The sequence below is a fragment of the Dendrobates tinctorius genome, unplaced genomic scaffold (assembly GCF_039654945.1).
Source record: "Dendrobates tinctorius isolate UK_male_01 unplaced genomic scaffold, ASM3965494v1 ptg000034l, whole genome shotgun sequence".
NCBI classification, from domain to species: domain Eukaryota; kingdom Metazoa; phylum Chordata; class Amphibia; order Anura; family Dendrobatidae; genus Dendrobates; species Dendrobates tinctorius.
This window is the reverse complement of record NW_027361702.1, coordinates 17219323-17232628: the sequence shown is the minus strand read 5'-3', so window position 1 is coordinate 17232628 and position 13306 is coordinate 17219323. Positions and strand designations below refer to the sequence as shown.

At 46.6% G+C, this 13306-nt stretch overlaps 1 protein-coding gene across 6 annotated transcripts in view; it reads right to left on the bottom strand.

Annotated features, from left to right (window-relative positions):
- ASTN2 (astrotactin 2) overlaps positions 1 to 13306 on the bottom strand; it is a 1339273-nt gene that overhangs the window by 262989 nt on the left and 1062978 nt on the right. For 5 of the 6 annotated variants that reach the window (XM_073573127.1, XM_073573126.1, XM_073573131.1 and 2 more), the window contains one exon: positions 7555 to 7820. In XM_073573127.1, the coding sequence (XP_073429228.1) occupies positions 7555 to 7820 (266 nt within the window). Of the gene's footprint in view, positions 1 to 7554; positions 7821 to 10827; positions 10960 to 13306 lie in introns of those variants that run through there. The other variant, XM_073573128.1, reaches the window with a different exon arrangement.

Sequence of the window (13306 nt, the reverse complement as noted above, 5' to 3'; positions counted from 1 at the left end):
TATGTAGCATGCATGTAGTATGTATATGGTATGTATGTAGCATGTAGTATGTATGTAGCATGCATGTAGTATATATGTGTTATGTATGTGGTATGTATGTAGCATGCATGTAGCATGCATGTAGTATGTATGTAGTATGTATGTAGTATGTATGTAGCATGTAGTATGTATGTAGTATGTATGTAGCATGCATGTAGCATGCAGTATGTATGTAGCATGCATGTAGTATATATGTAGTATGTATGTAGCATGTAGTATGTAGCATGCATGTAGTATATATGTAGTATGTAGCATGTAGTATGTATGTAGCATGCATGTAGTATATATGTGTTATGTATGTAGCATGTAGCATGCATGTAGCATGCATGTAGTATGTATGTAGTATATATGTGGTATGTATGTAGCATGCAGTATGTATGTAGCATGCATGTAGTATATATGTAGTATGTATGTTGCATGTAGTATTTATGTAGTATGAATGTAGCATGTATGTAGTATGTAGTATGAATGTAGCATGTATGTAGTATGCATGTTGTATGTATGTAGCATGTAATTTTTTTTTTTTTTTTTACATTTAACACATTAGCCGGATGATGGGACTACTACTGTCCCATCATTGGCTAATGTGTCAATCACTGTCATGGTAGCAGGCATCGCCCGATGGGACTTGTAGTCCCATCGGACGATGCCTGCACAGACCCCCGGAGCCTGCACAGACCACCGGCAGGCCGGCACAGCCCCCCGGCAGGCCGGCACAGCCCCCCGGCAGGCCGGCACAGCCCCCCGGAGCCTGCACAGCCCCCCGGCAGGCCGGCACAGCCCCCCGGCAGGCCGGCACAGCCCCCCGGAGCCTGCACAGACCACCGGCAGGCCGGCACAGACCACCGGAGCCTGCACAGACCCCCTGGCAGGCCGGCACAGCACCCCGAAAGGCCCGTACAGACCCCAGAGAGGCTGTACAAGGGCAGGAAAGGGTTTTTCTTATTCCGATACCGGAAGTCCCATAGACTTGAATGGGACTTCCGGTATCGGAATCGGCGATACCGATACTTTTTTTAAAGATCGGCCGATACCATCCGATACGATACTTTGAAGTATCGGACGGTATCGCTCAACTCTACTAATGACATAGAATCGTCAAGACCAGAGGGAACAGGAAATCCCACCATACTATCTTTTATGGTTTCTGACAAACCCTTCCGAAAGAGAGCTGCCAAGGCACCATCATTCCAGGCAGTAAGGACCGCCCACTTTTGGAATTTTTGACAGTATAACTCTGCAGAATCCTAACCCTGGCTCAATGCCATCTGGGCTTTCTCAGCTTGATCAATAGCATTAGGTTCATCATACAACAACTCCAAGGCTTGAAAAAATGCGTCCACATTAGTTAGAATAGGATCATCAGGTGTCAAAGAAAACGCCCTATCCTGGGGATCGCCGCGCAGCAAAGAGATGACAATTTTAACCTGCTGCGCAGAGCTCTCTGATGAGTTAGGCTTCAAGGCAAGAAATAATTTACAATTATTCTTAAAATTCAAAAATTTAGATAGATCCCCAAAAAACACATCAGGAGTAGGAATCTTTGGTTCAGCAGCATGTGAATGAGCAAGATAGGCAGAAATTCCCCGCACTTCAGCAGCCAGCTGCTCCACACGATCAGACAATTGCTTAAACTCCATTAAGAAAATTCCTCCTACGGCCCCAGAGAAAAAGAGGAAAAAATATACATAAAATAAAACAAATTCTGACCTTTTTTTTTTTTTTTTTTTACAATCCTTTCCTGCTATTGAGTACCCTAGAATCTGCGGTATGGCTTGTGATTCTGTTATGAATGAGTCACCGGAGGAGGAAAAAACAAAAATACAAGCTAAGTCCAGAAAACCGGAGAGGTTGGTAGCTAGCGTATTGCAGACCCCTGATCCTATTCACAACAACTAACAGTAGCCATGGGGTGTTCCTATGGTGGTCCTAGACACCTCATTCACAGCCGGAGAACTAAATAAACCTAAAGAAAGAAAGGGGAAATCTAAACTGCCCCAAAGCAGACCCCAAAGCAATAGACAGCCCCAAACATGTATTGACGGTGAGAACAGATGAAAACACAAACACAGACAGAAAGACAGGCTGAGCAAACGATGGGGCCCTCTGTTATGAATGAGTCACCATAGGAGGCAAAACAGAAATACTAGCTAAGTCCAGAAAACCAGAGAAGTTGGCAGCTATCGGATTGCAGACCCCTGAACCTAACAACAACAACTAGCAGTAGCCGTGGGGGGTTCCTACGGTGCCCTAGACCCCTTGATCACAGCCGGAGAACTACATAGCCTAAAGACAGAAAGGGAAATCTAAACTGCCCCAGAGCAGACCCCAAAGCAATAGGCAGCCCCCAACATATAATGACAGTGAAGCAAGATGAAAAAACACTCACACAGATAGAAAGATAGGCTGAGCAAATGATGGGGCCCAAGCTAACTAAATAGGACAGAATAGAAAAGCTGCTGTCTGCAATCCGCCAAAACCCTCTCAAAAACAAGAGCCAACAGACTGATAGGGAAAAAAGCCCTGAAGACGCTAGGCTTCAAAAAGACTATATCAGTACTAAGGTATTATCTGAAGACAGAGCAAAAAGGAATTCAGCTCACCCAGCAGGGAAAGGCAGAAATCCAGAAAAACAAGGCAAAACAAAACCAAAACACAAATGCAAAAAGTAGAGCAGAAAACTTAGCTTTTCAGGAGCAGGAATCAGACTGGTCTCCAAGAATCCCTCAGAGTAATCACCCGCAAGGCAGAAGGGCGTCGGCTGCCTTATATCCAGTCAGCAATCCCAGTCACCCAGTCATCATCATTCTGCTCAGGTGCTTTGTAATCAGCCTCACTACCTTACTTCACCAGAAGAGGGAGTTCATCAGACCTCAATGGTGAAGGGGAAAATGAACTCACAACAGCCCTCACTAACTAGATAGGACAGGAAAGAAAAGCAACTGTCTGCAATCACGCAAAAACCCTGCCAAAAAAGAATGTCCAACACATCTGATAGAAAAAGCCCTGAAGTCACTAGACTTCAAAATCACTATATGAGCACTCAGGTATATTCTGAAAACAGAGCAAAGAGATCAACTGATCAGAGACAAAAATGGAGTTCAGCCAGTCCCAACCAGGGCTGGCTGAACACAAACACTAAGTAAACCAGACTAAATCTCATGGAACAATAGCAGAACAAAAACTTAGCTTTAGTAGACAGGACTAAACTGGAGGCCAGAGCTCAGAGCAGAGAGGATCACCAGCAACCCAGCAGGGCGTGGGCGGCCTTATATCTACTCAGAGATTACGGATGTCCAATCACATTCCACCTGTTCAGATGACAGGTTTTTCCCATCAAAATCAATTTCACTACCTCCTTTCACCAGCAGAGGGAGTTCATCGGACATCAAAGGTGAAGGAGAAAATGAGCTCATAACACTGATCTAGGTGATTGACAGGACTATTACTAGAAGCTGCTCTAGGTGAGTGGCAGGTCTCTTACTAGAAGCTGCTCTAAGTGATTGACAGGTCTCTTACTAGGAGCTGCTCTAGGTGATTGACAGGTCTCTTACTAGAAGCTGCTCCATGTGATTGACAGGTCTCTTACTGGAAGCTGTTCCAGGTGATTGCCAGGTCTCTTGTTAAAAGCTGCTCTAGGTGATTGACAGGTCTCTTATTAGAAGCTGATCCATGTGATTGACAGGTCTCTTATTAGAAGCTGTTCCAGGTGATTGACAGGTCTCTTTCTAGAAGCTGCTCCAGGTGCTTGACAGGTCTTTTACTAGAAGCTGCTGTAGGTGATTGACAGGAATCTTACTAGAAGCTGCTGTAGGTGATTGACAGGTCTCTTACTAGAAGCTACTCCATGTGATTGACAGGTCTCTTACTAGAAGCTGTTCCAGGTGATTGCCAGGTCTCTTGTTAGAAGCTGCTCTAGGTGATTGACAGGTCTCTTAGTAGGCGCTGCACTAGGTGATTGACAGGTCTCTTATTAGAAGCTGCTCTAGGTGATTGACAGATCTCTTACTAGACGCTGCTCTAGGTGATTGACAGGTCTCTTACTAGAAGCTGCTCCATGTAATTGACATGTCTTTCACTAGAAGCTGCTCTAGGTGATTGACAGGTCTCTTACTAGAAGCTGCTCTAGGTAAGTGGTAGGTCTCTTACTAGAAGCTGCTCTAGGTGATTGACAGGTCTCTTACTAGAAGCTGCTCCATGTGATTGACAGGTCTCTTACTAGAAGCTGCTCCAGGTGATTGCGAGGTCTCTTGTTAAAAGCTGCTCTAGGTGATTGACAGGTTTCTTAGTAGGCACTGCACTAGGTGATTGACAGGTCTCTTATTAGAAGCTGCTCCAGGTGATTGACAGGTCTCTTTCTAGAAGCTGCTCCAAGTGCTTGACAGGTCTCTTATTAGAAGCTGCTCCATGTGATTGACAGGTCTCTTACTAGAAGCTGCTCTAGGTGATAGACAGGTCTCTTACTAGAAGCTGCTCTAGGTGATTGACAGGTCTCTTACTAGAAGCTGCTCCATGTGATTGACAGGTCTCTTATTAGAAGCTGCTCCAGGTGATTGACAGGTCTTTTACTAGAAGCTGCTCTAGATGATTGACAGGTCTCTTACTAGAAGCTGCTCTAGGTGATTGACAGGTCTCTTACTAGAAGCTGCTCCATGTGATTGACAGGTCTCTTATTAGAAGCTGCTCCAGGTGATTGACAGGTCTTTTACTAGAAGCTGCTCTAGATGATTGACAGGTCTCTTACTAGAAGCTGCACTAGGTGATTGACAGGTCTCTTACTAGAATCCTCTCCAGGTGATTGACAGATCTCCTATTAGAAGCTGCTGTAGGTGATTGACAGGTCTCTTACTAGAAGCTGCACTAGGTGATTGACAGGTCGCTTACTAGAAGCTGCTCCAGGTGATTGACATGTATCATTAGAAGCTGCTCCAGGTGATTGACAGGTCTCTTATTAGAAGCTACTTTAGGTGATTGACAGGTCACTTTCTAGAAGCTGCTCCAGGTGATTGACAGGTCTCTTATTAGAAGCTGCTCCAGGTGATTGACAGGTCTCTTATTAGAAGCTACTTTAGGCGATTGACAGGTCTCTTACTAAAAGCTGCTCTAAATGATTGACAGGTCTCTTACTAGAAGCTGCACTAGGTGATTGACAGGTCTCTTATTAGAAGCTACTTTAGGCGATTGACAGGTCTCTTACTAGAAGCTGCTCTAAATGATTGACAGGTCTCTTACTAGAAGCTGCACTAGGTGATTGACAGGTCTCTTACTAGGAACTGTATTAGGTGATTGACAGGTCCCTTGCTAGAGGATACTTTAGGTGATTGACAGGTCTCTTACTAGAAGCTGCACTAGGTGATTGACAGGTCTCTTACTAGAAGCTGCTCCAGGTGATTGACATGTATCATTAGAAGCTGCTCCAGGTGATTGACAGGTCTCTTATTAGAAGCTACTTTAGGTGATTGACAGGTCACTTTCTAGAAGCTGCTCCAGGTGATTGACAGGTCTCTTATTAGAAGCTGCTCCAGGTGATTGACAGGTCTCTTATTAGAAGCTACTTTAGGCGATTGACAGGTCTCTTACTAGAAGCTGCTCTAAATGATTGACAGGTCTCTTACTAGAAGCTGCCCTAGGTGATTGACAGGTCTCTTACTAGGAACTGTATTAGGTGATTGACAGGTCCCTTGCTAGAGGATACTTTAGGTGATTGACAGGTCTCTTACTAGAAGCTGCACTAGGTGATTGACAGGTCTCTTACTAGGAGCTGCTCCAGGTGATTGACATGTATCATTAGAAGCTGCTCCAGGTGATTGACAGGTCTCTTATTAGAAGCTACTTTAGGTGATTGACAAGTCACTTTCTAGAAGCTGCTCCAGGTGATTGACAGGTCTCTTATTAGAAGCTGCTCCAGGTGATTGACAGGTCTCTTATTAGAAGCTGCTTTAGGCGATTGACAGGTCTCTTACTAGAAGCTGCTCTAAATGATTGACAGGTCTCTTACTAGAAGCTGCACTAGGTGATTGACAGGTCTCTTATTAGAAGCTACTTTAGGCGATTGACAGGTCTCTTACTAGAAGCTGCTCTAAATGATTGACAGGTCTCTTACTAGAAGCTGCACTAGGTGATTGACAGGTCTCTTACTAGAAGCTGCACTAGGTGATTGACAGGTCTCTTACTAGGAACTGTATTAGGTGATTGACAGGTCCCTTGCTAGAGGATACTTTAGGTGATTGACAGGTCTCTTACTAGCCTATATACCTGTCAATCATCTTTAGCGCTGCTGGGAAAAGCCTGTCGGGTGATGAAAACAAACAAGTTAAATGTCTCATTAATGTCCCCGGTCAGATTTTTGTATGTTTTCCCTGAAATACCGTAATGGTTCTGAGAAAAACATATCTGGTTGCAATCAAGCAGCCAAGCTCTGATTTCTGTTACCAACGTCTTGGGCAGCATGAATCAGGTGACAAGTTCCCTTTAAAATATGACAGATTTAACATAGTGGACCATGCTGTTTGATAAATACGGCATATTTTTGGATTATTCAGTCTAAGATAGACCTAGTAATTGGATTACTTTCTGACAGAAATATGCGTCTCAATTTCAGTGAAATTCTGGGGCACAGTTAGCCACGTCCCCTTTCCGTTAAACTACGGACCCTTGTTGTAAAACCCGCTCGTCATGGTGCAAGTCACAATGTGAACCCATTTACTTCTATTATATTGCAAGGGAACATGGTAATTTTTTGCTGCATGATCTGGTGCAGTGTTCCCCAGCCTTAAAGGGGTTATCCACTACAGGCAATCTCTGCTTAATCAATTCAACTGCACATAGAAAAGAAAACTACTCACCTTCACCTCAAGAGATTTCAGTACTGTAATTGAGCACTTAAAGTGAATCTGTCACCAGAGTTTTCTTAGTCCATCGGAGAGCAGTATGATGTAGAGGCAGAGACCCTGATTCCAATAATGTTTCACTTACTGGGCCGTTTGCTGTAATTTTGATAAAGTCACAGTTTTATCAGCAGGAGATTATCATTAGAGGACTAATAAACCTTCTGCCCACCTCACCACCACCACTGATTGTCTGCTTTCTGCCTATGCACAGTGTACACAGAAAGCTGTCAATCAGTGGTCTGATAGAACTGCAGCAGAGAAAACGGCAATTTAATCAAAATGACTGGAAGCAGGATAGTAAGACCGGGATCACACATGCGAGATACTCGGACAAGTCTCGCATGTTAATACCCGGCACTGCCGCTGGCACTTGGATCTGAGCGTGCGGCCGCATAGAAATACATGGAACCCCATGCTCCACTCCTGAGTGCCGGCGGCAGTGCCGGGTATTAACATGCGAGACTCGTTCGAGTTTCTTGCATGTGTGATCCCGGCCTAAGTGATACCATGCTGGAATCGGGGTCTCTGCCCCTACATCAGATTAGGAAAAAGGGAACCTGGTGACAGATTTCATTTATTACACATATTTAATAAGATAAACAGCTTAAATCTTGAAGACATTCACCTCTCGTGTAGCATTGTCCTGGATGAGGTTGTATAGGGGAGTGATTCGGTTAATTTCCAGGAGCACAGGGATGGGGCTGACTTGTTCTTTGCCAGCTCTCCGGCACAAATGGCAGCTGGATGGACAACGTCCCTTCTCTTCGCAGTGGATTTCCACTCCCATGATAAGCTGGTCGTCGGACAACATCTGCGCTGTCAGCAGCCCGGAGAGGTAGGTGATGAACGGCATGGACTTCAGCTCTTTTTTGCTGCCCAGCTCGGTGGTTTCTACAAAAGGTGAACACAGAATAAGGAAAGTAATGGGCACGTGAAGCATGCACAATAAATAACCACTCATATACACAAATGTATTATGCCAGGCCAAACCCAATCAGGGCTGAATGATGTTAGATATTATCTTGTAAGACAGTGGTATAATGATTTATAGTACTAAAATATCAGATAATAAAAATGGTGAACGTGAGTGATGTGGGGACACTGGTGGCTGGATTACCATGGGTCATTCCTAGAGCACTACCACTGTGACACATAGCACTAAGGTCACAGGGTGAAAGCCTGCACTCTCTCCATGTACTCTGCTGCCATCTGCTGGTTGGACAGGGGAAAAAGTAGATCGTCATAAGTTACAGTCTACCATGAACATAGAAAGCAGGGACAGTTAGAAAGGCTTCCTTTGTGCTTCGTTTATTTTCTAGAACTCTGTTGTTTCATCTGACATTCCCCAACACTTTTCCATTGGTCTGAATCACCGTGGCTTTTGTAATTATTTATATGTTACACCAATATTGTGCAATGTAAAGCATCACAAAGGGTGAAAAAATAATCATTATATTAAAACCTGACAGTGGTGGGAATAAAAGTTCTATTCATTAGCAGATTTTCTCTTTAAACAAAGGGGAAATTTACCAAGACTGATACGCCATATGCCATCCAAAAAAAAAAACACTGTAGTAAAATGCAATCATTATTTTAAAGATAATTTTGCCTCCCCATCTGAGTGCAGCACTTTGTAGGAGCAGAGACTCTGATTCCAGCGATGTATCACATACTGGGCTGCTTACTGCAGTTTTGATAAACACAGTTTTCTCTGCTGCTGATCTTGCAGTTGTCTAATGCAGAGCTCTGTATAACCCCACCCACACCACTGATTGGCAGCTTTCTGTGTACACTTTGCATAGGCAGGAAGCAGCTAATCAGTGGTGGGGGTGTGGATGGACTTCAAGGATCAGGTTTACTAGTTCGCTAATGATAATTTCCTGCTCCTGCTGATAAACCTGTGATTTTATCAAAACTACAGCAAGCAGCCTAGTAAATGACACATCCCTGGAATATGTGTTGATACATTTTCCCCATTAGAGATCATACCAATTGTAGAGAACAGAATGGCTGCTATATGGATACACCATCCTGTCCCTTTCCTTAGCACAAGAAGGGATGGAGATGGTATGCTAAAACTAGAAAGGTACCGTAATTACCTGGTATATATCCAGCTTCCTACCACAGCAGGACAGGATTATACCGTGGAGAAATGAGCAGCCCACTTCACACCAGATATTAAAAGGGTTTGTACAAAAATGGAAGTTATTCCCTATTTACTGGAGAGTGGGCATTTCCTGATCACTGAAGGTATGACCACTGGGACTGCCACCGATCCCAAGAACGGCTCCATAAAGAGCCCAGTTTGATAGAAGCAGAGGTTGAGTGTGAGCACCTTTACTGCATTCATTCTCAATGGGACTGCCAGAAAAGCCCGAACTCCGCTACCTCAGGAGGTCCCATTGGAAATAAATGAAGCGACGTACACACCATTTAGACACGGCTTTTCAGAGCGCTGTTCTCAGGATCGGTGGAGGTCCCAGTAGTCGGACCAACAACAGTCAGGAAGACCAACAGCGATCACATTCAGTATACCCTTAAACTTCAGTGTGGGGTCTGCAATTATTCAACTTATTTATTAATAATATAGAAGACAGGATCAACCCCTTCTCTACCCTGTCTTTATTCCTGTACCTTGTCTCCCACCATTACCTTGTCTGAACACAGTCCTACCTCTGTCTCTTGGTCTCCTCGTCTGCAGCTTCTTTCCCTGCTGTGTCTATCCTTGTGTTCTCTCTGTCTGCCTGTGCTGCGCACTCTTGCGTCTCTGCCTGCACCGTACTCTTGTGACTCTGCCTCTGCTCCGCACTCTTGCAGCTCTGCCTGCTCCATACGCTTGTGACTCTGCCTGTGCTGCGCACTCTTGCGTCTCTGCCTGCACCGTACTCTTGTGACTCTGCCTGTGCTCTGTACTCTTGTGGCTCTACCTGCTCCGTATTCTTGCAGCTCTGCTTGTGCTCCGCACTCTTGCAGCTCTGCCTACTCCGTACTCTTGTGACTCTGCCTCTGCTCCGCACTCTTGCAGCTCTGCCTGCTCCATACGCTTGTGACTCTGCCTGTGCTGCGCACTCTTGCGGCTCTGCCTGCTCCGTACTCTTGTGACTCTGCCTGTGCTCTGTACTCTTGTGGCTCTACCTGCTCCGTATTCTTGCAGCCCCGCTTGTGCTCCGCACTCTTGCAGCTCTGCCTACTCCGTACTCTTGTGACTCTGCCTGTGCTCCACACTCTTGCGGCTCTGCTTATGCTCTGTACTCTTGCTTTTCTGCCTGCTCTGCACTCTTGCAGCACTGCTCATGCTCAGCAATCTGGTGGCTCTGCCTGCTCTGTACCCTTGTGACTCTGCCTGTGCTCCGCACTCTTGCGGCTCTGCCTGCTCAGTACCCTTGTCACTCTGCCTATGCTCCGCATTCTTGCGGCTCTGCCTGCTCTGTACTGTTGTGGCTCTGCCTGTGCTCCGCACACCTGCGGTTCTGCCTGTGCCCTGCTTCCGCTGCTGCGGAACCTCTTGCTGCAAACTGCAGCTCCTCTCTGCAGTCTTGGGGTTCACCTCCTGTGTGAACACGTGTCTACCTGTTCCTTCATTCACCATTCCTTCCTGCCAGTACCAGTATCTGCACCTGCTGTGTGAACAGGTCTCTACTTGTTCCTCCATGCACTATTCCTTCCTGAGAGTACCAGTACATGCACCTGTTGTGTGAACAGGACCCTACCTGTTCCATACATACACCACTCCTTCCTGACCATGTCCCTGTGCCTTTTGAGTTGGTCCCTGCCCTGTGTCTCAGCCTTGCCTGCCTGCCCTGTGTCTTAGCTGTGCCTGCCTGCCCTGTGTCTCTGCCATGCCTGTCTGTTCTGTGTCTCTGCCATGCCCGCCTGCCAGTGTCTCATCTGTGCCCACCTGCCAGTGTCTCAGCCGTGCTTGCCTGCCTACTCGTCCGAGTATCAGCCGTAGTCATCTGCCAGTCGTGCCTGTCACTTGCACCTGTCCTAGTGTTTCGTCTCCCCAAGTGGGATCAGCAGCCACAGCCAGACACCACCCTGGAGTGGCAACTGGCAGCTGCCTTCCGCACAAGCCTGACCTCACCATCAGAGGCTCCAGTGAAAACCAAGGCAACTGTCTTAGTCACGCCCCTTCCAGGGTAACCTGGTTTGTGGCACAGTGGGGCCACAACCCCTTGGCTCACGCCCACCAGTCAGGGGCTGAGCATGACAATAGCATTGCAAAAATAAAAATATCCAATTTTTCCTCACAAAAATGTTCTTTTAGAGCCAAATTTTTTAGTTTCATGAAAGTAAGGCTAGTTTCACACTAGCGTATTTTACATGCAGCGCACGGCGCCACTAAGCCCCGCCCCCTGCCCGCCCAGTAATCTCCTACTATCGCACATGGCCGCATGCGATCTGTGCACCCTATCTTTAGTATAGGGTGCACAGACCATGCGCTAGTAGGATTTTTGCGTGCACTGTGCACTTTTGAAGGTGTGCTGGTGTGCGCCGAAGGCACCATGTTGCATTTTGGCGCGCCCGGCGCACCTTCAAAGGTGCGCAGCACATGCAAAAATCCTACTAGCGCGCAGCTAGCGCACGGTCTGCGCACCCTATGCTAAAGATAGGGTGCGCAGATCGCATGCGGCTGTGTGCGATAGTAGGAGGAGATGACCGGATGGGGCGGGCAGGGGGTGGGGCTTAGCGGCGCCGTGCGCTGCATGTAAAATACGCTAGTGTGAAACTAGCCTAACAGAAGAAAATGTAACCCAAAATTTGTTGTGCATTTTCTCCTGACTACACAGTGTAGGGATTCTACTCGCTTAGGTGTGACGGGAGACAGTCAGGGGCAGGTTCCCTTTAAGTTCATGTGGTTTATTACATCATAAACCAAACAGCATGTCACCAAAATAAACGGCCTTTGGTTCAGGCGACAAAATAACATCAAATGTCCTTTCCTTCAGGCTCAGTCCGCAAGCCTCAGACCACACAGAAGGTCTATACCCCCCTCACTAACAGCTCCTTGGTTCAGGAGCTGGCCACATTATAAGGGTATAGCCACACCCACGAACCCAGCAGCTGACTGGTCACATGACTGTGATCTCACCAAAGGTCCTTGCAAAACAATAATAATAATACCTGTTATGCCTTATTTTATGGAGACAAACCATCTATGAGACACTTATCTCCCATCGATTACACGACCCTTAGCCCTGCCACATACCTCCCCCTCTGCCTAAAGCCATGGGGCTTGGCACTTTCACCTACCAGGCAAGGGATTCTGGAGAGGGCATCGGCATTCCCATGTAGCTTCCCGGCCCTATGCTCTACATGGAAGCTGAAGTCTTGTAGGGCTAAGAACCAGCGGGTGACCCTAGCATTCTTACCCTTTGTTTCCCTCATCCATCTGAGCAGGGCATGGTCGGATATTAATCTGAACTTCCGTCCCACCAGGTAGTACCGTAATGTATCCACTGCCCATTTTATGGCCAAACATTCCTTCTCTACAACTGAGTAATTTTTCTCACAAGAAGACAACTTCCTACTCAAGTAGAGAACAGGATGCTCCTCCCCACGTATCTCTTGGGAAAGGACTGCTCCTACCCCAACATCTGAGGCATCCGTCTGGAGGACAAATTCACATTTAAAGTCTGGGGCCACCAAAACAGGTTGCTTACAAAGAGCTCCCTTCATTTCTGGGAAAGGCTGACTCTGCCTCTTCGGACCAGCTGACCATCACTGACTTTGTCCCCTTAAGCAGGTCAGTTATAGGAGCAGTCATTGTGGCGAAGTTAGGGATGAACCTCCTGTAATATCCCACGATCCCCAGGAAGGCTTTAACTTGCTTCTTTGACAGAGGTCTCGGCCATGTTTGAATCGCCTCCACTTTATTGATTTGGGGTTTGATCTCGCCACGCCCCACTACATATCCGAGGTACTTGGATTCCTCCTTACCCAAGGCACACTTTTTCAGGTTTATTGTAAACCCTGCCTCCCTTAGAGTGCCAAACACTGCTTGGACCTTTTCCAGGTGAGACTCCCAGTCCGGGGTAAAGATGACTATATCATCCAGGTACGCAGCAGCGTATAGCTTATGAGGTGCAAGGATTCTATCCATAGCCCTCTGGAAGGTCGCTGGAGCTCCCTGCAGGCCAAACGGCATCCGGACATACTGGAAGCACCCGTCTGGTGTGGAGAATGCCGTCTTCTCCTTGGCTCCCTGTGCCATGGGGATCTGCCAGTATCCCTTTGTCAGATCCAAAGTGGTTATGTACCTGGCAGGTCCAAGTCTCTCGATGAGCTCATCAACGCGTGGCATGGGATAAGAGTCGAACTTGGAGACATCATTCAGCTTCTGGTAATCGTTGCAGAACCTCCATTCACCATCAGGT